This window comes from Xiphophorus maculatus, chromosome 9 (assembly GCF_002775205.1).
Source record: "Xiphophorus maculatus strain JP 163 A chromosome 9, X_maculatus-5.0-male, whole genome shotgun sequence".
NCBI lineage: Eukaryota > Metazoa > Chordata > Actinopteri > Cyprinodontiformes > Poeciliidae > Xiphophorus > Xiphophorus maculatus.
In genome coordinates this window covers 5,944,721-5,971,446 of record NC_036451.1, presented here as the reverse complement: position 1 = coordinate 5,971,446, position 26,726 = coordinate 5,944,721, and the positions used below count along the sequence as shown (strand labels likewise).

At 37.5% G+C, this 26,726-nt stretch overlaps 1 protein-coding gene across 1 annotated transcript in view; it reads left to right on the top strand.

Annotated features, from left to right (window-relative positions):
- Positions 1–1,191: 1,191 nt before the first annotated feature.
- The window catches only part of nek7 (NIMA related kinase 7), an 84,872-nt gene continuing 59,337 nt past the window's right edge, over positions 1,192–26,726 (top strand). Inside the window, exons 1-2 of the mRNA XM_023339830.1 lie at positions 1,192–1,477; positions 22,486–22,573. Of these exons, the coding sequence (XP_023195598.1) occupies positions 22,514–22,573 (60 nt within the window). The 5' untranslated portion in view covers positions 1,192–1,477; positions 22,486–22,513. The remainder of the gene's footprint in view (positions 1,478–22,485; positions 22,574–26,726) is intronic.

The window sequence follows — 26,726 nt, the reverse complement described above, 5'->3', positions numbered from 1 at the left end:
CTGATTTACAAACAATTAAATCCAATTCCAAAATACTCCATTGATCCCCAGGGAGAACAAAATGTCGTAGTATATTGTATAGTTTTCTTCAAAACGTTGTTGGACAGCTCACTTTATGCAAGCCACACTTTTCAGATTTTTGCTTGTTAATGATTGTGAATACAAATTATTCTTATGCTTTAAAATTATGCTTCTAGTTTGTGTCGGTCCATCATGTAAAATACCATAAAAGATATTGAGGTTTGTAAATGTAAAGTGAAAATTGTAAATGGCTTAAAGAATTGTAAAGACTCTTTCAAGTCATTGCAATAAGGCATCAAAATTTGTTTGTTTTATCTATTTACTTAGTTTTCTTTCTGTGGAATATTGTAAAGATGATATTATTTTATTGTAAACTTCGTAATTAAATGGGCATAAAATGATCTGATTTTGATATGTTTGATTGTTTTAATAAAGTATTTCCAAACTATGTGTTTCTTTTTGGGAATTTTTATTATGGTTTACGCCAACAAGAAAAACTTTAAGATTCTCTTCTTGTATTTGTATCTGAAAATAAAATTCAGATTTGACAGTATAGAGCAGTGGAGTCCAAACATTTCACCACATGGGCCAAAAAGATGTTAAATCTTTGAAATTTTATTTAACCAGCACAGCTTAAAACTACATGTGTAATATTATAATGAAACAAATAAAGTACCGTAGTATTTTTTAGGGAAAGGATCAATAAATTAAAGTGGATCTAAATGGGTTAGACTTGTCTTCTTAAAAGAGACATTACAATGGCCACATTTTTGTTGGGGTTGACTGCTTTTTATTTTCCAGTTTATTCCCAGCAGCGAAAGCGAAAGCTAAAAACTAGTTTTGGATCCTATTTAATATGGAATTTAAAAAAATCAAAACACAAAATCAAAAGATAAATAGTTTGTGTTGAGCCAAACATTTTCCATTTTAAGATATCAGTTCGTCAGTAAAGAACAAAGCTCTAATTAAGAGAAAATAAAGTTTCCATCTGCATCAAGTGTCCATGCTGGCAGACCAGAAGTGTACTATTCCTGAATAGTCCATCGACAAAATAAGTCCATGGGCCACAGAAGGCACGCGGACCGCATTTTGGACACTCCCGAGTTAGAGTATCTGTGTTGAATCTCGCGGTATTTGACAGCTGCCTTGCGGGAATGCCGCGTTGTTTACATTAGCGGCGACTGACGGAGCAGCAGTGAGCTGATGAGGGGGGCCTTCTGGCTGAAAACACGTCTCCACTGACTCCGCGGCACAGCCAGCCTCTGTAGGGGGAAGAAAAAACTTTTTGTAGGACAGGCAAAGTGCCACGCAAGAACAGAGGCCCACCGAGTTCACTGGTTTGTTGCGACCTTGGACAGAAACGGGGAAAGTCACAACAAAGACGAGCGCCATAATAACCATCGGAGGAAACTTAACGTGAAGGAGGAATAGCTTAGCAACAGAGTCCCACTTCCTGGTGAGTACTGACACTGTCCACTCCTGGAGCGCAACCACCGCTGGAAACTGTTGTCACTTGTTTAGCGGGGATGTTGGGGAACTATAGCAGTTACTAATATTTAACTATCATTAGTTTGTTTGCTTTTACTCGAGTTTGACGCTTGAGAAAAAAGTTCTACGAAGTTCGCTCGTTAGCTTTGCCTGTTAGCCAACTAGCATGCTACTTCATAAACTTTTCCTGTTATTTACACAGCTGACACGCTCAGTGAAGGTTAATAACAACCTTACAAAAACACAAATTACACTGTTATAGGTGTTAAAGGTGACTTTTACAAAACTTTTGCTCTTCTCATCACAAGAAAGCCCTGTAGGCAGACATGTGATGGACGTATGACAGAGGCAGCTCTTTTGCCATGCCTCACTGTTACTGTCATGTTATCATCAAGTAAAAAGGGGCAAAACTACATAAAGTAGTTTTACTTTTTAAATACTATGTGGATTTGGATATATATCCATGTATTTTACCACATTTTACCTTCTTGAAAGCCTGCCTGTTATTGTGATTCATTGTTCTTATAACTTCAAAGTAAAGTTTTACTTCACCATGCCTGGTTTAATAGGTTTCTTAGCAATATTTTGCACAGTTATATTTCCAAACACATTGACATCAAGCTAATGTGTATTGTTTAAAATTAAAAAGAAAATAGGAACGCAGTTCCTCAATTTACATCGAAACTTGCGAGAAGTTGAGACTAATAATAATAGTACTGGTGATGATGATAATAATAGGGGCTGTACAGTGGTGTAGTTGGTACAGTGGTGTAGTTGGCACAGTGGTGTAGTTGGCACAGTGGTGTAGTTGGCACAGTGGTGTAGTTGGTACAGTGGTGTAGTTGGCACAGTGGTGTAGTTGGCACAGTGGTGTAGTTGGTACAGTGGTGTAGTTGGTACAGTGGTGTAGTTGGCACAGTGGTGTAGTTGGCACAGTAGTGTAGTTGGTACAGTGGTGTAGTTGGCACAGTGGTGTAGTTGGTACAGTGGTGTAGTTGGTACAGTGGTGTAGTTGGTACAGTGGTGTAGTTGGTACCACTGTTCTGCGTCCTGAAGTTTGCATATTCTCGCTGTGTATGTGTGTGTGTTTTCTCTGGGTACTCTGACTGTCTGAACTGTCAGACTGGTTGTTTAAATGTTGGAACGATTAGCTTGTTTTTTGTAATTACCAATATGTGATTACATATTAGGTGAGCAATAATTCAATTCAGAGTAGTAAAAGAAGAAAGTAGTAGAGTGAGGAAGAGTTGTCAGTTTGTTCTCTAGCAGCCTAAACCCATAACTACAGAGATTGCACAAGATATCGTAGAATAAGGCATGAGAGAGGTAGGAAGAGCAATAAAGTTTGTTATTGCTCTCGAACAATGCCAACATTATCCTTCTGTTTGATTGAACTTTCTTCATTCATCATTTATGAAGTCGACAGAGAAACTGTAATTTTCCAAAACTGCAAACTGTGACGTTAAAGAGCAGCATCCTAATCTCTAGTTTGTCTAAGTTTTGCACGCTCTTTGATTGTGGTGTTACTTCATGTGCTGCTTTTCCAACGTTTCATGGCAGAACATGGAGGTTTGAATTCAAGTTCTGGACCGGGAGGCTCATACAGAAAATATACAAGCAGGTCAGACTCGTGAGATGATAAATGTTTTGTTCCACAGCAGTTACGCTGACTAAGCTTTCACTTTACGTGTATCTATAAATGTTTTATTAATAGAATCAATAGATGACATTAGAAAGTGTGAAATCTTATCCCCAGTTAACCAGCAAACCTGATATGTGAGCAAAACATAAAGTAGGACTTGTAGTTGAGACGTTCTGCTACTGTAGTTTTATTGTAAGAATCTTTTCCCATATCTTTAAAGCCAGACTGCATGTATACTTTGTAATAATTTATCGGTTAAATCAACATAAGCTAACTAAAAACATTAGTTATTTTCCATCTTCAGGCTCCATCCTTATTAGGCCTAAAGTTTAGCTGAAAATTAACAGACTCCAATTAAATGTCGCTGTCGCTGCCCATCACAGTAAAAAGATTGAAGGCGTCGCACGTTTTTCTGCAGCTACAGAAGGGATGATTCAAACGGGAGTTAGTGGGAGCTGACATACCTTGTTGACCCAATTATTACTCACTCCTCTGTTGCCACATTTGATCATCGTCAGAAACAACAGGCTGGAGTCTGCCGGCGTCGGTAGGTGATTGAGATGAACGCCGGCTGCCTCTGTGAAGTCGGATCATCAAGGAATGTGTCATAAACCGGATGATCAGAAAAATGGCTGACAAATGTTTGCATCAGTCTCTGTGGTGAAAGGATTTCTGTCACCATGTCTCCCTTTGAGTTTTAGCTAATGGCAGGTGGATTACATCTGACAGGCTTTTGCAAGACAAGATGATTATCCGTGCTCTGCTGTTTGGATTTGCAAGTTGGATGTATGATGATAAATTAAGTCGGATCTTTTGAATTAAAACAAAAATAAAATGAGTTACTTATTTTTGTAAATGGAAGCAAACAGATAAAAGCCCTCACCTTACTTGAAAAGTTGGCATTTCTATGCATGTGGCTGCCTTCAACATCTATTTTATTTTATTGATCTTCAGTTGTAATTATACAAATTACCCATTTTCTCTCCAAAAATAATACAAGTTTTTGATAAAGTTTCAACTCTATTGTATATTGCTAAATAAGAGAAATGCATAAAGTCTCTTCTCTGGTGCAACATAAATAAATAAATAAATGTAGCTGTTTTTATCTGTGTATTTACTAATATAAAGCTATTCAATATAAAAAAATGAACAAGGGGCACATTGACGTGTAACTGGAGAAAGCTGGAATTGAACAGACAACCTTTTGATTGCAAAATATCTATTTTTTGAATTTACAAGTCAACAAAACTTAGAAAGAAAAAAAAACAACTAAAACATTTGTCGGTGTTTAGTCAGTATAACATAGGAAGAATGATTTCTTTCTTTCATATCAATATAATTGGAACTGAAACTATTAACTAACTTGCATAACCGAATTACGAGTTAGATATTATTATGATATTCACAAATAAAATGAAATATATTTGCTCAGTTTGCTCAAATGTTCTCTGGAGATTAAACACTTATCAGATAGAAAGCATGTTTAATTTCAGAGATTTCTCCTGGGTGTCATTTCTTCGTGGTATTTGTTTTGCTGTTGTTCACAATTAAAACTTACAGATTATTGAAGTACTTGCTTACTTTGGACGGCCTCAACCTTTGAGAATTTGAGAAAACATCTTCCATAGCACCGATAATTTGTCAGTGAAGAAAACTTTTCTTTTGAAACTCAAACTAAATATATCAATGTTGATGGATTAATATAGTCATCATCTTAGATTATGTAGACAAGTCATGATAACAAGTCCTTATGCAGACACTTTGTTTTAAACACATTGAAAAATTTACTCAAATTGTCAAATAATGTCTGTCATGTTTTGTTGATTGCATATTGAAAGACATATTTACAGAACAGAAGATGTGAGGTTGATTTTTGATTTGGTATCAAATTTTGAAATTTCTCTACTAAAATGTAAAACTCTATGCTTTCATGCATAGATATTGTATTAAGTCAGAGTAATGATTTAGCATAGAGGAATTTACCAAATCACTCAGTCTTGTGAAAGTTTCCCGTTTTAACCCTGAAGCTGGCCACTTGACGGGATTAAAGATCAGATGAGACATTTGTCATCTGACCACATTTAACAGTCATCTTGCCTTTGGGTTTTCACGGAGCACAACAGCAAAAAAATGTTGCTCTCTTTTTCTTTTTGCAAAGCGTATTTGAAGGAAGTTGCTTCCTGAGGCCTTTTTTAGCTACATTAAACACTGTCGTTTGCATGATGTGAAAGACCTCGGTAAAGCTTTTTTATACCAGGAAAAAATGTAGTTGAGATCACTACTAGGATTGATCTAAGATGCAGGGTTTATGGTTGTTTGGTACATTAGAAGCAAGTGAATAATTGAAGCTATATGAGAAAAGATGTGGATAAAATAAAACGGACACTAATAAATAGGAAAAAAATAGTCTTTCCATCACCAACTCTATTTGGTTAGAGTTTACAGGAAGGTCTTTGGCAAAGAATGTGGGTTGTCTTAGCAGCTTCTTGCACTCCTTTCAAACAGCCAGCCTGTCAATATTTTTCATATCCATCTCCCTTTATTATATGCAGGGTCACTGATGGTTCAAGCATCCAAATATCCTAGGACGATGCCTCGCAGCTCCTCGTGTCACGTGAATGGTGCTAACTTAAGTCTGGCATTGCTGCTTCTTCTCATCAGGCCCTCAGGAAAACAAACTACAAAGACATGCAAACACAAAAATTACTGACCTCAGACCTGTTTCAAAGTCGAACGAAATGCTTTCAGTGCCCCTTGTTCTGCTTTTGTTTTGACCGCACGGTGTCAGCGCTTTATTCTACAGCAAAGGACTTGGGTTTTGTTTGTTTTGCTCACACCTTTTTGACAAGATTGGCCTTGTTTTTGGCTCATAAGTCCTACTTTATTTAAAGTATCTATTTATATTCGTAGAGTCACCTGCAAACTACAAAGTGATAGATATGTTAAGACGTAAATAGCACATTTTAGCTTACAGGAATTTACTGATAAATGCATGGTTTCATTACTGACTATTCCTGTGAAATAAAGAACAATTAGATAAAGTGGCATATTTGATGACAATTTTTATTTTTATTTACTTAAATAAAACATCGGTGTCAGTTGGTTTCATAATCTGTCAGAAATAATTTAACAATTTTACCCTCCACCTTCCTGGGGAATGTTTCATTCACATTTAAATAAAAGTGGTTCAAGATTTTTATCAAATCATACTTTGTTCCATTTCCTGCTGATTTATGGAAGCAAAAGAAGCATGAAACAATTGAGCAAAGTTATAAACAGACACTCTACTTGCTATTAAGACTTCCTAAGAACTTAAAAGTTAAATGATATTTTAAGCTGAGCAAAGTTTTACTTCTTTCTCTGGTGTTTAAAGAAATGATTTTTCTGGATAGGTGAGTTTCTAAGACCATAACATCAGCAGAAGAAGCAGAACCTTTTACTTTGAAAGCCAGAATGTTCTAGTTTTACATTTCAGTAAACCATTGTCCCATCTCCCAGCCTGTCTTACTCTTAGGACAACAGCACTTGTCCTAAGAGTCTATTCGTATTAATCTGTTCCACTATATCCTCACCTGTAAGTTGTGCTGTAAACAAACATCTGCCATACGTAAATGCGTAAACATAAAAATAAAATACTATCTGCTAGCCCATTCCCAACGAGGCATGTCACGATAAAAAATTTTGCTGGACGATAAATTGTTCCAGAAGTTATCGCGATAAATGATAATATTGTTGTTTTGAGACCATTTTTAAGTAATATAATGGTAATAATGCAAGAGCACATTTTCAAAGATCAAAACATTCTAATGAACATTTCACACTGGAACTGGAAGACTTCTTAAATATCCAAAATAAATAAATAAAAGAACAACAAACAAAATGATTTATGATGTCTCTGTAAAAAAAAGTTGTCCTTGAAAAAATGTCTAGTTGAGACCAAAGCACCAAAAACATTTATCATCCAGTTTTTGGTGGAAAGAGAAAACAAAATAGATAAACAATAAATTATGCCATTGGAAAATTTTGAGTTTGTTTAATTTATCATGAGATTAATTGATTTATTGATTATTGTGACAGGCCTATTCTCAACATTTCCAATATGTGTCCATTGTAGGGAATGAAACTTAATTCAGTGTTTGTTGTAATTTAATGGCTTTGAAGCAGATTCCTGTTTTTTTTTTTGTTTTTTTTTAAACCTGCTATCACTCTGGAGCTTCCTCTTTCTTTCCATCACTTTTCATTATGCCCAATGCAAAATATCCAAATGCCTCAGGATCAGTTCACATTCACTGAATAATTGCAAGATGCTACATGCCACTGTAAACACCACATCAGTGACAGCACACATTTGTCATGAAATGAGACAGAAGCCAAATGATTTTGCACTCGTGAGCAGAAAGAATCCGCTTTTCTGTGTCTGTGTTTCTTGCTGATTATGCTATGGGCATTTGTTCCAGGCTCACCACAAATGAGACTAAATGTCTCACACAGGATTTATTGCAGAAGAACAAAAATTTGCGTGTTTTGACAGATTGTCTGTTTTAACCGCCCTGTTTTCAGTGTAAAATGCTGGGAAAGTTTTTTTTTCTTTCTGTTCTTGTACTATTTATAGTAAGTAAAACTAAAGATGTCATGAATCATAAGGACTTTTAATATACAGCTAAATTTCTAAAGTAATATTAGTTTTACTGAAAGCTTAGTTTTTCTTATTTAAAAATAACATTTGCGCTTGTATTTCCACATTAACACTCACTCAGATTTTCTTCACATTCAGCACTTGATGCAATTGAATATCTTGAGGTTTCTCAATGTACTGTGGTTCAAAGTGGCAACAGGAAGAAACACAAAGTTGGATAAATCCAAGTTCCCTTTTTAATCAAGAGTTTCCTTATTCATTAAATTCTATGACGATCAAAGCAATTTCCTAAGTCTATGAAGGGGAAAAACATTTCCGGTAGGTGTTGTTTCACTGTAGCAACAAAATAAGCAGAAAAATTAGAATTAACACATCCGAACTGAGGAGCAGGATGCTAGCTTTAGTCTTCAGCAAGATACTCCATTGTGAAAAGATTGTCAAAATATGTTGCATTCAAGTAAAAAAGTAACTGCAGTGTCCTGAAAAATTCTGTTTAGTGAGCTAAATGGCAAACAGTCACTATACTAACAGGCCATGTAATATGAACCAACATGTAATTTTGTAAGTATATGCAGGGAAACAATTTAATTCACTATAAAGTAGTATTAGATTCAGACCTTACCTATAAATAACCAATTTTAAGTGGTTTGGATCAGAATAGGGTGCAAAAGATTTGTATTAATGAATCCTAGTTATTCACATTCAAACATTTTGTGGAGTTATTTTATTTGCATCTGCATTAGAAAGAAAACTCTGAATTTGTTGAACAATATCAGACCGTGGACATTCAGACAAAGTTGTTTTCCCGAACAATCTTTGCGGTTTCATCCATTTCATAGCGAAACTTGGACTCTTGGCTGCTGGTGCAGTTCTGATTATGTGACCCACTCAACCAACAGGAAAGACCTGATCGCAGTGTTGTCTGCTGCTGTGACATTTGGACATAGTTATTATGACATTTAAAGCAACATTAGTAGTTTGTAAAGTGGGAGAACGCTTCCTGTCGGCATTTCAATTTACAGTTATTTGGAACTGGCAGGAAAACTCAATGAGATTACTGAAGAAAACTTAAACACAAATGTCAACAAGATTGATTTAAACATCGGTTATCAGCCCAGTGTTACTAAAAAAATCATCCAAAACCGATATTAATAATGATCTCTTGTGTTTCCTTATACGACATTTTTCTTGGTTCAAGTTAGACCTTTACCAATCAGACTTGGCTTTAATTTGTGCTTTCCATTAAACTCCGGATACAGCGATGCAGTTTCAGTCCACCCCATGATTCATCTCAGCAAAATTTCCACTCGCCCTTCTGAACTCTGTTAAATTTAAAGAAGCGTGTTTTTATGCCACTATTGGATCTTAAATTGTGACATAGAAACACTTTATCAGTTTTAACGACAGTTTTATGAATCTTAAATGGTGTTTTAGTGCTTATAAATCACTTTGAAATACATTTTGCGAAATCCACTCTGTTATTTTCATTTTCGTTTCACTTGGTCTGGTTTATAACCAGGACATGCAAGATGTCCCTTTAGTCTTTCCTCTGCCTCCCTCGCTGTTTGTACCCTGACTCACAGCGGTTTCCCGTGGTCTCCCTGGTCTCTGAGTTTGGCCTAGGGCTTTGAGGTTGTGCTGAATGCTTGGGGGCATTAAAAAAAAGCAAAAAGAGTCATAACAAGGCGCTTCTGTCATCTCCTGCTGCCCGGCTTGCCCTCAAGCCTCTTTGTCTCGCTCTTTCTTCATTTTCATGCCACACATATCCGCTTTTCCCATCTTTGCTGCTTTTTCATTTCTGGATCTTCCCTCTTGTTGCTTACCAGCCCCTGACCCCTCTCCACCACTTTCCCTCACTTCTTCTTCTTAAGTTTATCCTCGGTGTGTTGTAATGCTCAAAGTCTGTCTCCCCTGTTTCTTGGCTCCCCACTCTTGGAGGTCCTGCCTACCTGGGGCTTCCTCCCCAGCCTCCTGGCCCACTGTCAGGGAGGCAGGCAGCCCGACTCCCCCAGCGCAGCAGGAAGCTGCAGCAGCAAGGGTCAGGCCTGGATGGCGCTGCCGGCTGGCGCCGTCAGAAGTCCTGCCAAGCCAAGGATGAAGGACCTTTGCCAGTGTGGTATTGGCGCTCTAAAAAAAATTATTTTACAGATGTGGATAGCAACAGAGATGGGTGACGTTAATGAATGTCTTTTAAGCAGAATCAATGTATTGATTCGTATTTCTGTCAATTATTATTTAAATTTTGCTTCAAGTATGATTGGAAAATGCCCCAAACTGTTGCTGCTCTGGATTTGTTGCTTGAGGATGTAAGCTGGTTGGTCCGCCTCTGGACTGGCTGGGAAAAAAAAAGATTGATTTATGGGTTTGTGTTTTCAGGGGGGGGGGGGGGGGGGATCCTGGCTGGGTTCCCAACTGGTCCTGGCTTGTCAGTTTAACGGTGAATATTCAACATTGCGCCACACTGCGAGGCTTGGCTGTAAACAGCAGTTGGCAAGAAGCTTAGCAGCTAAAGCTTGCACAATGCTGGGCTTTGGTTGTGAAGCCCACCTAAAAACAACGCATAAGCAGGAAGGCACGTCTTGAAGTTCAGATTTCTCCAAAGAGGCAGATGGCATGGACTGGTAGTGTCACACTATAGTAAAAAAACCAAAAAAACCACCAGGATGCCGTGATGAAAGAAGCTCCCGCCTGCTTTGAGCAGCGAGTCTGTCATGGCTGGTGTCTGCTGTGTGGCTCCAGGTCAAACTGTGATACGCAACTCCTGGAATTTACGCTTTTCAAGTTTTTCATGTTCAAATCATCTGAGGGAAAAACAGAGGGGGGGTTGGGGACAGGAAGTCTCATAAATATTAATATTCTAATGTGTGAAAGTGGCAGGGAAGACCTCTCTGGTTTAGTCGCTTTCAAGCCCTGTTGGGGAGCTTTTCTCTCCTATCTGTGGATCCTACTTGCATTCCTTGCTTCTGTATTTCTCTGCAATTTTGGTAACTGACGATTTTATTTTCTGAACTCCGTTCTGATATAAATAGAGTTCTCCGTAGGATAAATTAGATCAGAAAGTTGCGGCTGAGCTGTGGGATTGTGTTTAGGATTGAAAACAGTCTGTTTGAACTAAATCTGCTGTCACCTTTTGAATTTTCAATTAGCAAGAACAGGCTGCTTAAATGCTCAAATAAGCCAAAAGAGTTCAAAAAAGTGAGGATTTTTTTGTTCCAAATTTTGATTTCAGTGAAGCTGTGTTGAGTCAAAAAGGCATTTCATCAAGTTAAAACTGCAGTCAGAAGTGACTTTTTAAAAGCTGCCCTTTACAGAGCAGAAACTCGCTATCTACCAACTATTTACTTTTCGTCCAGCATAGATGTATTTTTAAGAAATCTCAAATGTAGTATTTCTTGTTGGAATTTTGAAATGTGTGAAGGTGAGGTAATATGTTGGGTTATTTCCTGTTGAAGATTAACTTGTTTTGCAGTCAGTTTTGGTATATTCAGGTCACACCTTTCTATGGCTTTTAGTGGTGGACATTATTATCTCTATTTATCTTTTATCGTGAAAAAGTTCTAGTAAAAACAAAACGGGCAGTATGTTTGGAAATGTTATTTTCCTATTTCCACAAATCATCAATAAATACCAGTAAATTGAAAGATATGATTAAATGCAGCTGGTGTGCCGTTGCAGTGATATAAATAACACTTTTTAAGTATGTGGTGTCCTGAAGAAGCCTATTTCAAATGAGATTGTGGAGATATGAATGCTGTGCCATGCAGTCACAGACATACAGTTACCTGAAAAATAAGAAATTATTTTTTTAATCATTTTTATTATCGGAATAGCACTACAAAATATTGCGATAAAATTCTAAGTCCATTTTGCCCACCCCTACCATTTTAGACAGCAGCATGAAAATTCCTCTGCAAGCGTTTCACTCATCACATGTTTCTGTTTTTGGTCCAGATCGGTCAGAGGCATGGGATTTGTAAAATTACAGACTGAGAGGGAGCTTTCTCATCACCACATGCTTTAATTCTTATTCTGATTTGGAAACTTTATTAAACGTTGAACTGAAATGAACCACAACTGTAGGTGAATTTTGAGTGCAACTGAGCTTTACTGCTTTATATTTGTGGTTGAACAGCTAAAACACAGACCCCTGTGTGAAAGCCTTAACTTTATGCTCAGCTCTCTGCTGCTGACCAGCAAAATATCTTAAACTTATTCAAGTTTAAGATATTTTGATGTTCCCCACTAAACCCCACATGACCCTGACATCTTAAAATGAGGTTGATGCGGTGAGTTTCCCAGATGTTCAGTGAATGTAGGGCAGAGTCCAGCCTCTGCTAGGGATGGTGGAACAGGTCTGACATCTCTTCTGAACTGAAAAAGGAAATCCCTGCAGGCACAGAGCAGAGAGGAGCGTATAAGGGAGGAGGGCAAGAATGGAGAGAGGTGCGACCCCTTAGGGGTAACGTTATTCTCTGATCGTCAGATACACACATACTCGCTCACACGCTGGCATGCTGTGACGGTGTGCCGGGTAATGCACTCATGCAAAGAGAGATGAGTGCCTGAGGAGTAAAAATAAACACAGCACTTTTTATTTTTTTGTGTGTGTGTATATGCTGCGCTCACGTTGATTTTTGTTTCCATTTTAATTTAGCTCCCATTTGGGATTTTTTTGTTTGAAATTCAACATAAGGTCATGTGTTTTATTAGCATCATGTAATGGTAAACTAAATAGATTTTTGGAAGTTTTTCTTTAAAGATTCTGTGAAGTTCGTTGGTTTTCCATTGGTTTTATTAATGGGAGTCGTCTTTCTGGACTGCATAACAAAATCCTGGATGCGTGTATGAAACAGCAGTGCCATGTTGGATGTTTTCTCTGAGCTGGACTGTTTTAGATCTGGTTGGAAGGATGTATGTGCAGCAGCCAGCAGAATTCTCCACAGAAGCCACAGCAGGCTGAAGCTGAGCAACAGCCAGCCCAAAGCTTGATTTTATTTTATTTTTCATTTTTTTGGTGGAGCCTTGTTCCCATGGCTCCATGGTTAACATATGCACTCAATGTAGATGTCTCGTTTCACAATAACTTCTCCATTTAATGTTTGTGTACCTTTTTCTCCTTATTCAGTGACTGGCTGTGGCCAAGGTTGTTTTAGGTTCAGGGTCTTAGATTTTGCCTTTGCTAACTGACTCTGAAGGAGATCGGGGGGTTGTGGTCCTTCTCCATAACCCTTACAGACCTTACAGTAAGATGTGTTCCATGAAAAACCCAAACCATAGACCTTACTATAGCAGCTAACTATGTAACGAGACATGCCTGGGAACTGCTGCTCTCACATTACTAATGATTTGGACATCTTGTGCTTGTCACTTCCTCTTAGATAAATTTTTGTGCTAACACAGTCTAACTGCATCAAGCAACTCAAGGAGAGGAGGAAAACTGTAGATCAAGAGAACGTAAGATATATTTAAGTTTGTGTTTTTTTTGGAAAATGGGCTGAAAAGGAAACAGTTGCTTTTTGTTGAAATTAATTTCATGCGGGAGGAATCTTAACAAAAAGCCTTTCTTACCTCCCAGAAACAAATCAGCATGATGTGTTTAATCTGTCCTGCATTTTCCAAACGGCCTTCTTCAGAAATGAATTACAAACTTTTCCATTAATCTAAATAATAAATAGTCCTCTATAAAAGGCTAATTTATTAAATACATAAGCGATAGTCTTCATAAAACGACAGATTTGTTTGAGAATGTCACAATTTTTAGATTAAACTGGAACAAAATAAAAAGTAATGGTTCAGTTTTGAGCACTATATATAACCTGTTTCTATTTAATCCTTTTTAATAATGTGTAATAATAAAGACTGAAATATTATATTTCATATCTGCATGTGACCAAGGATTTTGTCTAGTTTAAATTTGATTCATGTAAATATTAGAGTATATTTACTGTTAAATGAGTAGAAGTCTGCACATTGACACACAGGCTCAGCATTAATCAAACAAGAGTAAAACTTTCCTCCAACAATTGTTTTGGATAAAATTGTAGACACTCATGGTGGCTGGGTGTTGTCAAATTCTTCTTTTACTGTCAAGTAACTTGAAGTACTCCCTTACTTTTCTCCACTTAAGAGGTTACTCATTTCACATTAAAACAGTTTGCTTACCCTCCATGTTTGTCTTAGTCTTTAACAAAGTGGAGCCAACTTCCTGAAAAAAATGTTGCGCTATAACGATAAAGTCACCAGGTTTGCATTGCTGTATCTTTGCATATTGTTTATGTGGAAGTCTGTTGTTATCCATCAACTATCTGATGCAGATTAATAACTCATTTGTCTTTGGTTCTATTATTTACAGTAAACAAAGAGGTGGTAAGTTGCAATAAAATGGATCTTACTTGTAATTTTTAGATTTACAATTAGTAATTTTAGTGAGCTAAAGACATGCCTCGTGATGCAGATCCTCCACATGTTGGGATACTGAATAAATCCATCAGTAGGTGGACGCCATTAGTATTCCTCGCCATGCTGTCAGTGGCCCATGTGAGCAGAGCTCCCACATAATATCTGCAGCCTATCAGCTGCTGCATATATTACAACCATTGTTACTTTTCAGCAATGCTGATGTAAGGCAAATTCAGCAACAGCCACTGCTGATGCTGCTTAGTATGCACTATTCACTATGTGGAAAGATCAAGTAGTTTTTATTTTTAACAAATTTGTGTACATTTGACAGTCCTATAAATCAGGACTCTGTTGCAGGACATGTTGAATGACTTGATGGAATTGAAGTTTTCTAAATATCGAGTTAATGAGTTTTAAAATATGTGCTGCAGCTAAGCAGAGTGAGACAAAAACAAACTGTGTTATTCTGTTTTGCCATAGGGAGCTGAAACATATTTATGTGTATAGTTAACAATATTGGTTCAATAAAAGCCAATCATAACTGCATTATTAAGGCTGGCTTAAATGTGATTTTTTAAAATTATTTTTTTTAAATCTAACTACTGTTAAAATATTTCGCAAATCACAAAGTTCATTCATTCTGTGTAATACCAGAACATTACAATGCTCTGGGTATCTAGATTAATATGCAGTTGTATTTTTAAGATACACATCCCTTTGTAATTTTTTTCCTCATTTGTTCCCTTTTATTTAATAAATATTTTTTACATATTAGCCCTCTAGCCATGCAGAAAAACAGAGCCACAGCCTGCGGTACCGGATGTCACATCTAATATCCCGGTGCCAGAGGTGATGAAGCTAATTTGGTGGTCAGTCTGTGACATGGCTAACAAACAAAGCCCTGGTTGGTCCTGGAGGGCTGACATCTCTGCTCTGCTGTGCTCTGCTTATGTTCTGCATTGTGAAAAACTGAGTTGTTGCCACAGGCCGCGATGGCAGCCCAAAGCCCTGGGATCTTCATCATTCTGGGGTGCTTAACTCTGGGTGTGGGTCTTTGATTCTAATATAAATTAATTTAGGTTTGCTCTACTCTAAATACTGAGAATATATGCAACTATAGCGAAAAACACTCTCACACAAAGGCTGGTATGAAATTTCCATTAGTAAAAATCTAATTGTTTTACAGAATGACAGTATTTACACAAAGATGCTAAATAAAACTGTTTTAACAGGATCTTGTTTTTATTTCTAACGGAACATATTTATTTCTATTTTTGCTAAAATAGCATAACATTGATTATTACAGTCATCATGATGTATAGAACATTTATTGTTTCTGATTTTGAAACAGAGACCTGAACAAAAATATAAAAATTTAAGACATTTTTTAGTACAAGTTTTGCCTGTAGAGAAAACCTGGAAAATTGAGTTTGTAATAAAGTGTTTGGCAACGGCAATTTGGAAACTATTGTTGTTTAAACTATAAATATAACTTCACACTAGTTCTCAGCTCATGCTTGCTAAATATATAGTTGTGACAGTGCAAGAAAACTACATACACATTGACTTTTGCCACAGTTTTGTAAAAGTCAGTAAGTGAAAGAGCGTAAAACACTCCAACACCAAAGAAACCCTTTAGACCATCAGAGCCGAACCGTTTTAGATCCTCCCACGACAACATTAACTCCTGCAATTAATCTAAACAGTTGAAAGCCTTAATATTACATAATGCAGATTAATTGCATTACCTATTTAAACTGAAAAGCCTTTCTCCAGTGGAGGGTTAGTTAGTTCACAGCAGCGAGTTACATGGTCTTGTACTGCGGTCAATGAGGCAATGATGAATTATTGTCCCACCGCAGCACATGGAATTTAAAGTTAACGTTTCTAAATGAATGTTTGAAACAAAATTACTTCTTTTAAACCATCCTAAACATAAGAATATGTTTGTGTATTTGCACGTTTATAAGCATCTTCTTTGCATGTCTTTGAAAACATTTCAAGCTTAAAAAGTTGAATATACTGAATAGTGGTAGAGTGATTAATAGATCGACAGCATTACTTCAAACACAAAGAACTGATAGACTAACATCTTTGATTAATCAGTAAATGTTATAAACTATCTGTTGCCCACTAGGAAAGCTGTACGTCTTGGCGTCTAATATTAAACCTCTGATTATAAATGTTAAAATTTTTTATGTTAAGTAGTAACCTTTGCTTAAGGATTAAATCTACTTCAGTTCATGTGGCACCGTAAAAGTTGTAATCTAAACTGTTTCTATCCTCTGGTTATAAACAGTCATCATTTATTCAGAGATGAAGAGTGGCGGTTCTGAGTGCTTACTTGCTTAAAGTCATGCTTATTCAGTCAGTTTCCTCTGAGATCCTGAGAACTTGTGGCGTCTCTTACAGTTTGATAAACTAGCCTAAATTAGAAGCCACTGATTTGCTGTTTCCTCAACATATTATGCATTCATCTTCTATTTTAACTAAGGGGTGATGGTGATGTGGCATTTTGAAAGGCTGTGAAAGTAGCGAGGGTGTGCACACACGGCATAAACCCCACGGGTCCCCTCTCCTTAACGCCTGGGGGGGGGCTCTGCTTCACACAGCCTGCTCATTGACACACTAAGCTTGATCCTCAGGGATAACACAGCTGTCTTAAATGCAGCTCTATTTTTGCATACTTTGCCCACATAATTTTCTCTTCTCATACACAGTCAGCAGTTTGTCGGTATACCTTGTTTATTCCCCATGATTGACAGGATGGATTATTTTCACCTTGTAATCGAAGTGAGGAGAATAAAAAAGTCTGAAGTGGTGTGGCTGGCGGTCTTCTTTCCACTGGTACCATGGCTGCCTGTCACTCGGCTTTTATCATTGAAATTGGAGTTTATCTTTTACAAGCTTAAGTGGAATGTTTTTGTTTTTCAAGCGATTATTAGCATCCTCCTTAGCAGCCATCTCTGGCTGATGAAACGAGCACATCAAACGGCGTTTCACGCTAACGAAGCAGCACAGGCTGCCTGGCTCCTGCCTTTACCGCGAGGCACCTGCTTAAGTGACAGAACGGCAACAAAGGGCCCCCCGCCTCAAGGGGCCCGTCAGTACCCTGGTGGAGTGGGTAGCACAATGGAGCAGGGAAGTGGCCCAGGCTTTTAGCCACGTGCCAGCTTGTGTTGAATAACAGACAGGAGCAACAGAGCCCAGTGGAGCAGGAAGGGGAGGACGTGGGAAGGACAAGAGAAGGCAGGAGCGGGGGGGTCGTGGTTGACACCTGTTTGTGCTTGAGCTCTTTTCTCTATATTAGTCACCATTTACCGCTATAGACATCAGGAGAGGATGTAAAGTGAAAACTGGCATGCACAGGACACAAACGTGCAGGTGTGCAGGCACAGGGAGGGAGATGCAGATGAGGATTCAGGGTTTTTTGTTTATGGGACTCGCCCAAGAAAGGTCAGCTGGAAATTCAGTTTTTCACTCGCTCCAGAAGGTGAAATGTACTCACATAAACTGTATTGGCTTAGTTGGTTGATGAGAATCAAACTAGTTCCTGATAGCTTATTGTGCTGGGATTGTATATAATTTACTCCTGCAATGAAAAAAAAACTTCCTATGAGGTCTTGAAAATTAAAAAGAGCAAAAAAGTGTTTAAAGCGAAAAGCTGTTCCGAGAGTTATAGGCAACGTACAGTAGTTCTGTTATTATTATGAGAATGAATTAAATGTGAAAAGATCGAGTCATCCTGCAAAAGAACTAACTAGAAAATTTAACCACAAACAGGCGGGAGTGTATTTCTCTGTTCAAGAGAAATCTTCTAAAATCGGCATCGGAGATTGAAAAACAGGTCACAAATTTCTGATCAGTATACGTCTCCTATTTTCTAGTTGGGACTTGGATTACTTACTAATGTTGTGTGGATCCTCTGTTTAAGATTCTTTAATACTTATAAAAGTTTAGCAGATTTTAGGATTTAAAGGAATGGTTGAACTTGGTTTTCAGTGCCTTTTTCAGAACTTCTTCTTTCATCACCCGCTGTTTCCTCTGTTTTTTCCTCCATCCTCATAGATTGAAAGACAGTGAAAAATATCCTGTCTTCATTTTCTATTCTGTCAATTCTTGGACCATCCTACTAAAAGACCTCAAAAAGTGGCTTGCATGCTGAGGTGTAATTGGTCCTCTCCCCCTCTCTGTCTCTCTCTCAGCTCATGGCCCAATGAACACGAGTGCCTGCACATTTGGGCTAATGATTTTGAATAGTGATTAAAATGAATTGAAAAGTGTGCCGCTTCTGTAGTATCCGGACCCCTCCATCATTAGAGGCTTTCTTCCTCTCTCTCCGTCTCTTTTTCTCTTTGTGTATCATCAGCGTTCGTCAGGCAGGGGTTTGAGAGGAGGCCTGGGGTAGGCTTTCATGAGCGCAGACTCAAAGGTTTCTCCATTTCTTGTAATCATGGACACCACTCTTCCAGCACTTTCACTGTCGTCTTCTGGCTCCTCAAAGGTGGCTTTGATTCTTTCCCATCCTACACCCGGGCCAGATAGTGTCACATTGCATTTTTCCTCTCTTGTTCACCCCCGTACTTGCCCTTCACTCTTTCTCTTCCTCAAAGCCAGACTAGTTGGTTTATCTTCATATTGTCTCCCAGATTGCGAGCTGATTTAGCACTGTTCTCTTTAGAGCGTCCCGATGCCAGGACCCTGCTACTTCCCCACTCTCTCCCAGTTAGCCTCAATCCACCTTTTTTATCATCGTCACCCGCGTTTTGTGTTTTTTCCTGTTTTAAATGAATAATGCAGGAGGCAGGAAATGGGGATTAAAAAGGAGCTAAAGCCAGCGCCAACTTCTGTGGTGCACAGCACCGCGCGCTCTCTCTCAGGACCACAAACTCATCAGGGTTACCAGCGAACCCTTTTCCCTTTTCCAGCATTTCTTCCTCAGTTGTGCATCTGTTGCACTCTGTCCTTCATCATCCCTGCTGTGGCCTACTCTTTTTTTTTTTGTTTGTTCTCATGTTTAATTTTTCCATCACTCAATATGAAAAATCTTTTTATAGCAATGAGAGAAACTTTCCACAAAGTGAAAAGCCAGGGCTGCAGTAATTATTCCGATGATTAATCGGATAAAAGAAATTGCACATTATTCAGATTTCTCTTTTAACCACTTAGGCCTATTTTAATTTAAATACATTAAAACATGAAATAAAATAATTCAGTTCTTTTTTAAATAAGAAAATAAACATTTCATTGCCTGAAATGCAATAACATAGCATTCCTTCAGTGAATTTGAACCGGGTGAAGCATTTGAGGACTTTCGGGTGAAACCTATTTGCAGACAACGGTGTTTTCATTTTAAATGTAAAGTGTGTATAAATACATTCAGTTCATTTTTGTGTTAATTGCTGCTCTAATTTTTTTTCTGTTTTAGAATAAATAAAATCCTATGGGGAAAAAAAATGTCTGCATGATTTTGATATTTGTGGAAAATGAGGCACGAGAAATGGTCTTAAAAATGTTCACTGCATCTTATAGTGTCATTTCCTTGTGAAAATTCAAAAACTACCTTAGTTTATATCTATATTTAATATCTATATTTAAAAACATTAGTTGGTTCATTTTAACCAACAAGCTGGTATTTGTTGCTTATTTAGTCTATCTGTGTTGGGAGAGAGCCTGGAGTGTGTTTTAGTTGTTTTTAGTTTAAAATTTGTAATTGCTTTAGCAAGATGAAGGGTCATGCTTCTTTAGTTTCTATATCATGACTGTTTGTGTTTCTTGATCTGAAATACTTTAAAACAGGCAAGTTTGTGCTCTACCCCTCCCCCACCAGTTGCTGCACTATCCCAGTCAGATTACCACTGCCTTACTCTATGAATTCCAATCAATTGCTGCTTTTGTGGTTTTGTAACCGTAAAAACACCATAGTATACCTTGATGCAGCGCTTGTTACAACTTGTCTACAACTGTAGTTGTGAGAGAAGCATTTTAAAAGCAGCGATTATCTTTTATGGAGTGCTTGAAACATTTTGTTTGTTGAGATATGAGGAAGTATGAAATAAAAAAATAGACATGATTTGAGTAAATGTTGAAGCTAAACCATGTCCTAAGAGTCAGTGAAGTTTTGGAAATGAAATGCAATGTTCATCAAAAAGGTGGATGAATTAAAATATATCTAGAAGGAGATAAATATGTATCAGTTTCAGTTTTTGCCTCATTCCGTTTCCTTATTTTTGTCCTCTGCCATTTGCTTCCTAATTTGAATTTGGGACTCATGTGAGGAAACATAGCTTGAATCTTACATTAAATTATGTAAAGTGAGAAAATTGTTAGTCTACAGTCACTGGTGGCATGGAAAGAAATGCATTTTCCCTCCCTTTACTCACTTCCTCAACCTGAATTTGTTTAGATAAAAATAAAAGTGCAATTCCCAGTGTAACGGAAATCTCATCCATGTTTTTAGTAAAGAAATGGATATGAGCTTATAGTTGTCAATCTTTTGTAAAGTTTTTGTTAATCCTGTTAAAAAATCTTGACTTGATAAATAAAAAGGAGACACATCATACATATCACATATTATAACGGGCTGAGTTTGTGTTTCTTCTGCACACCAAACTATTTTTAACAAAGTTTTAAGGCCACAGCTGATCCTTTTGTATGAGTAGATGATGATAAAGCCTTTATCATTGGCCACCATTTTATCCACATTACTGAAATACCACTAAACTCACTTTACACTCTTGACACCAATAAATGTTTTTGAAAGTATAGTTTTGTGTGTCTCATTGGTTTTATTAGTTTTTGGCAAAAGAATGAATTTTCGGAATTTCGACAGTAGCTGCATTTTAAGCAGAATTTGCTCTGTTTGGGTCAGATTAACTTGTAAATCAGTCTCTGATTTACATGTTTTTTTTCCATTTGCTGACCGTAAATGGGGGTCCTCAGAACACGGCAGTTGTAATTGATCTCATTAACGTGAGATACAGAACTCACACTGCTTATTTTGTCACTCTGCCAGAAACAGAGAGAGGTTTGAGAGAAGAGTAATGATGCCAGTCTCACTCTATCAAAATACAAAGCTTAGAAAAATTACAACAAAAGGCTTGAAGGTTAGTTGAATTGTAAAATACCGTGTGTGTGTGCGTGTTTTTTTTTTTTTTAAATCTACATTAATTAGATCAGCAACCATCTTAAACTGATGTTAGTTGATATGATTATGGACAGACATGTATTCTCTGTCCATGCACAGAATTACTAATTTACACTGAATTACTAAAACTAAGAGAAAATGTATTGTGTGAAATTTAAAACTACATCAGTTTATATGAATTTTAAAAAAATGTTATCAATGCCATAGAACTGCACAATGTATTGCAAATTTATTGTCATCACAATATCTCTGTGTGCAATATTGATATTGCAAAGGATTTGATCTGTAGAGAGATTAGATCTCTCTACAGGTTAATTATCAGCAAGGTGGTAAGAGTGCAACATAACTTAAACTGTGATGTTTCCGTTTCTCTTTCTCTGTGTGTTTTGAGTATGTGTGCGTTTCCTGGTTCTAATTGCTTCCATTGAAAACCAATAGACACAACACCTCATAGGTGTTTTTTTGCAGGTGATGTGTAAGTGCTGGATCCTGTGTCTTTTATCAGTGTTAATTTTAGTCTGCATAGTCATTGCATTTATTGCATTGACTATCCTATGATGTTAACTAAATAAACATTTTCATGCTGTTTTTTTTGGGTTTTTTTAAACCTGCCAGTTATTTAAAGTGTCATTTCAAGATGAGCACTTTTCTTACGCAGCTAGCTTCCCCATCGGTCACGTGCCTAAACATGCACTTAAACAGAACAATGATGTACACCAGAAACAGAGTCGTATATGCTCTTAAGCATATAAGACTTAAGAGCTTATATGCTCTTAAGTCTCTGACCTACATTTCCTCAGAACAAAAGAATAAACAACAATTACAGAATGTGCTTCAACCAGTTGCTGATAAAACAGATCATTTCCAAGGAAGATATCTTGAAAGCAGGCTGAAAGCAGTGAAGCGTTACGATGCTCCCTTGAAGTTGCTTTTGCTGGCTGTTGTAGCTTGTCCATGTTGCAACTTGAGGAGAGTCGGGACAAAGAGTGTCAAATCAACAGCAAAGACGTGGGCTCCAGTTCCTCTGAAACCGAATCTCATGGCAGCAATCACTAACTAGCCTGTTTGTGATCGGCAGTGGAGATTGACTGGAATTGCTGCAGGAGTTTTGTAGCATTTTTAAAGGAACTTTTTGTTTTTGTTTTCTTCCAGAGGTGTACAGGATCAAGCTCCTAACACCATGGATATGGATATGCACCCACAAGGACAGCAAGCAGGCGTGCCAGTATTTCAACCTCAGGTAACACTTCCCACAGACTCACAACAACACAAGCCAAGCTGCATAGTTGTAAAGTGAGGTGAGGAATACATGAAGTTCTCAGATCATTTTCAATCTACCGCTGGCTTATTTGTTGGTCTGTATTGTTGCCATGCATGATTCACACTACTATAAAGTGGAAAAGATTCTCAGCTTGTACGCATATTGTTATAAGTTCGTCACATTTCATTTAAAGTCATACATTTTCTAACATTTTTTGTTGTTAGATATGAATGTTTGTGGCTCAGAAATCTAGGCCTAAGTTAGAGCCACTACCTTGAGAGAACTGGGATTACATTCAAAGTTTTAAATTATTAAACAAGTTGTGGGGTTCAACAGGATCATGAGTTCATAGAAAACAACAGAATAGATGCTTAAAGGTCTGAGCTGGAAGAAAACAACATATTCAGTTGTTAGTTAAAAGCTGTTTAGCTGACTACAAGAATAATAATAGTAATAAATATTTAATAAAATATCCATTTTGGAAAATAAATACAGACTGTAAGAACCTGGGTTCTTAAAGGGACAGTTGAGCTTTTTAAAGTGCCGTTTCCATAAGAGATTACAGTCATCTACAGTGACTTTCCTGTATTTGATAACTCTTTTTGGTGTTCTTCACACCTGCAGTTGGTTTACTTTGGTCCGAATTAATGGATTAGGTTAACTTGAAAGTTTTCTGTCTCATGAAACAAAGATGCCTCAAATAAGTCTAAGATTTGATTGAATATATTTTGATTAATTTGAAATCTAAGCTTTTCCCTTTGTCATGTGATCGTCAGTACATGTGGCAAACCTAAAAACTCCTGACATTTTCAGGCTATATCATTATTAATAAACATGTAAAAAAAATCAATTAGTTTCATAGCTACTCCCTCAGTCAAAGAAGAAAGCATATGTTTGTCCTTTAGAGGTCAAACCTATAAGTGATGCAGATATTGGTTTTGTTGAGGGAAAAAAATTGATTGGTGCATCTCTAAGTTTAAGTTTCTCCACTTGTAATGAATCTGAATTATTTTGCACCGTTGAGCATTTCTTATTTTACACTGACATGCTTCTCCATTTGAAGAGTTTTTAAACGTTAAATAAGCCATTTTTTTCCTGTGGATCTGTGAAGATGCACCCTTCAGTCTCATCTTGCCACGCACCACTGTAGCCTGCTTGTGAGACAGACGGCGGAGGATGAATGTTGAGTTGTTGGTATTGATCAGAGCTCAGGAGGTTGGCAGAGTCTGGCCTTCCTGCGTGCCTCTTTCTGTTCGATACAACTCAAGCTCGCTCTGTGCAGATGTGGTCATTGTTGGGTTTTAATACCGCCCTCGAACATCAGGCACATTGATTTCTTTACAGGAGGATGTTTTTGCCTCCATAAGTATTGAATAGACTTTAAACAAAGAGGTTCATCCATATGCCCCAGAGTAAACGTGGGCTCTTTTTGGGAAAACACAGCAGCTCACTAAAAATAGGCCAGTACTGGTTGTTGTTTTTCCTGCGTATGCAAGGGCATGGCAACATTAACACTCGAATTGCCAAAGGGATTCATTTATTTTAAGATTTCTAATTGCAAAATTAAGGATAATTGGGCTGCACACAGAAGAACTGCAGATAAAAGCTCTAATAATTAATTTGACTTTGGCAACACTCCCCCTACGCAAACACAAAAACAGGGGATTTCTTTTTTCTTACTGATCTCCCAGCAGTTGATTATGGTTTATTGTTCTGGCTTAATGATTTCTCTCCCTGGTTTTCAATCTATTTCTAGCAGTTTACATCAGTGTTAATTCTAGACTGACTTGTTTTTATGCTCTGGGTTGGAGATGCACAGTGAACTTTCTCTGTTGCATCATGTTTTTTTTCTCACTCACACAGAGCATGTTTGAACCGATTTCACATTTAATGGGAGATGGTGAGGGGGGAGAGAGGGGAAAAAGTTAGATTATGTAGATGATTGTCTAAGCAGCATCCAGATGGGTGCCTTTCAACAAGTTCTGTATCTGTTTCTCACTTTCCTAAGGTTCAGTTTTCCTGGCAGCCAGGGAAAAAAAGGGAGAAAAAAAATCCCGCCAGCCTCCTCCTGAAAAAATCTGAATTGTATATGTGATGAAGGATACTCCATATCGCTTGCAATATAATTTTTCTTGGTCCCGGAGGTATGATGCATATGCATTAGTTAAACGGGATGAGCCGCTAAGATGTGCATTTTTAATGGTGCATTTGCTCTTGAGTGAGTGGGAGGGTTTCAGAGAAGGCCCCCTCAGATCAGATTTCAGCCGTCACTGCACAGTTTGACAGACACAGATCTGACTGGAAGGAAGCGCCGAGACAAGCCGCTGTGGTTGTGGAAGCCGATTGGAGGGGAGAAGAATGAGAAGCACCTTTGGGGTGATTCCTGCTGGTTTCGCTGCCTGGCTCACTGGCTGACTGGCTGAGGATGAATATTGCATGGTGCCCGCTCAAGGGGGCTGGTGACTGGTGAGGGTGGGAGCCATCCCCTCCCTTGCTGCCAGTTGCTGTACACATCTCTTCCTCTTTGCTCCCCCTCTTTGTCACTTGCATTCAATCCAAACTAGTTTGCTGGATGGTATGTTCTGTGAAGATGAGTGCAATGTCAATTTTGAAATATTTGTTTTGTAGTTTGTAAATGCATCGTCCACAAGCATGTATGTTGACGCACTTCTTTTGAGATGAGTAAAAATCAGATGCAGGTTTAAACATATAGTAGGCTGAAACACATCTAGTAATGCCATACATTTTCTATTAAATTTAAATTGGCTTCCTCTATAATATAACCTCCAGCACATTTGTTTTTGTTTCAGCGTTACAGTCCCAAGAATGAAAATCTGATCCTCTACCCAAACCTGATATGAAAATCTTGATCTTACTTTTTGCTTTTGGTTCTCATCCAGCAGACAGAAATATTTTTTGATATTATGAGCTATTAATTAATGAAATGGTAAATTTGAACTGTCCTTGTTTTGTCATAGTAAAGTTCTCCAACAAAATACAGAGTCAGTAATGACATTAATTAAGTGGACAAAATACTTGGTTACCAAGTAAAATAAACTGGTGCTGCATAGTTAGGACGTGGGAGGATAATTTTTTCCATTACAGCAATATGGTAAGACCATTTGACAAAGGAGTTTATTGACCAAAGCAAAGAATAAACATTTATTTATGTTTCCAAGAAAAGCGTTTTAACTCCTTTATTTGATTTCAATGTAAACCAGGGTTGGGAACAGTTTTTTTTAATACATGAAAGGATTTTCAAGCTTTAATGTATTATAATAATTCTTATAACCACCCTGGAAATGTCTACTCATGGGTATATTTAGGATTGCTATGTTATTTTTTGACATAATCATTAGAAAAACATTGTGGCACAAGATATAGTATATAATGTCCTTTATCAAACTCTTAGGGGCATCACTGAAAGGACTAAGTCTTCGTTCCCACATGGTCAGTTGATCCAGTGATGTAAAAAAAAATAAGTGAGGTCATTGAAAGTAATGTACCCAGTCATTATGCAGCGGAACACTGTGAATTACGCACCATGTGGTCAGTATACACATGATGAATGAGTGTGTGATTCAAAAGTGCATCACAGCACTTCATGATCTACAAAATCACATCCATCTCCTCAGGTTGAGACCTCGGCATGTTTCTCAACAACAGCCTGCACAAGTGATGTCAGAAGCTAGCTGTCGATGTGGTTAAAGTTTATATCTGCTTTGTGGCTTCCTGTCGGCACCAAACTAAAAAGCAACTTTATAAGTTTTTGCATCCCCCTTCTGCAGTGCTAGTAGTTCAAAGTAATAAATACTACTTGAGTGGTCAACCAAGCAGAAAGATTTGTTAAAGCAAGGTTTGAGATTTATGAAACCTTTTTTATTCTACGTTAGAAATGCAAAATAGCACTGTTAGGTATTAGGACAACCTTGGATCAAGACGAGCATGAGAACCTGACTTCATACCTGTTAAACCTAGATTAGCGTATTCCGCACAAAGACAGATTCTTTAAAAAATAAATTGCAACCCATAAAAAAGTAAATAAGTGATTTGTAGTTTTCCCAAACGTTGTAAAAATCTTGTCTTGTCTTTTGAGCTGGAGTTTTTTCCTTTTATCTATAGTGTTACATTT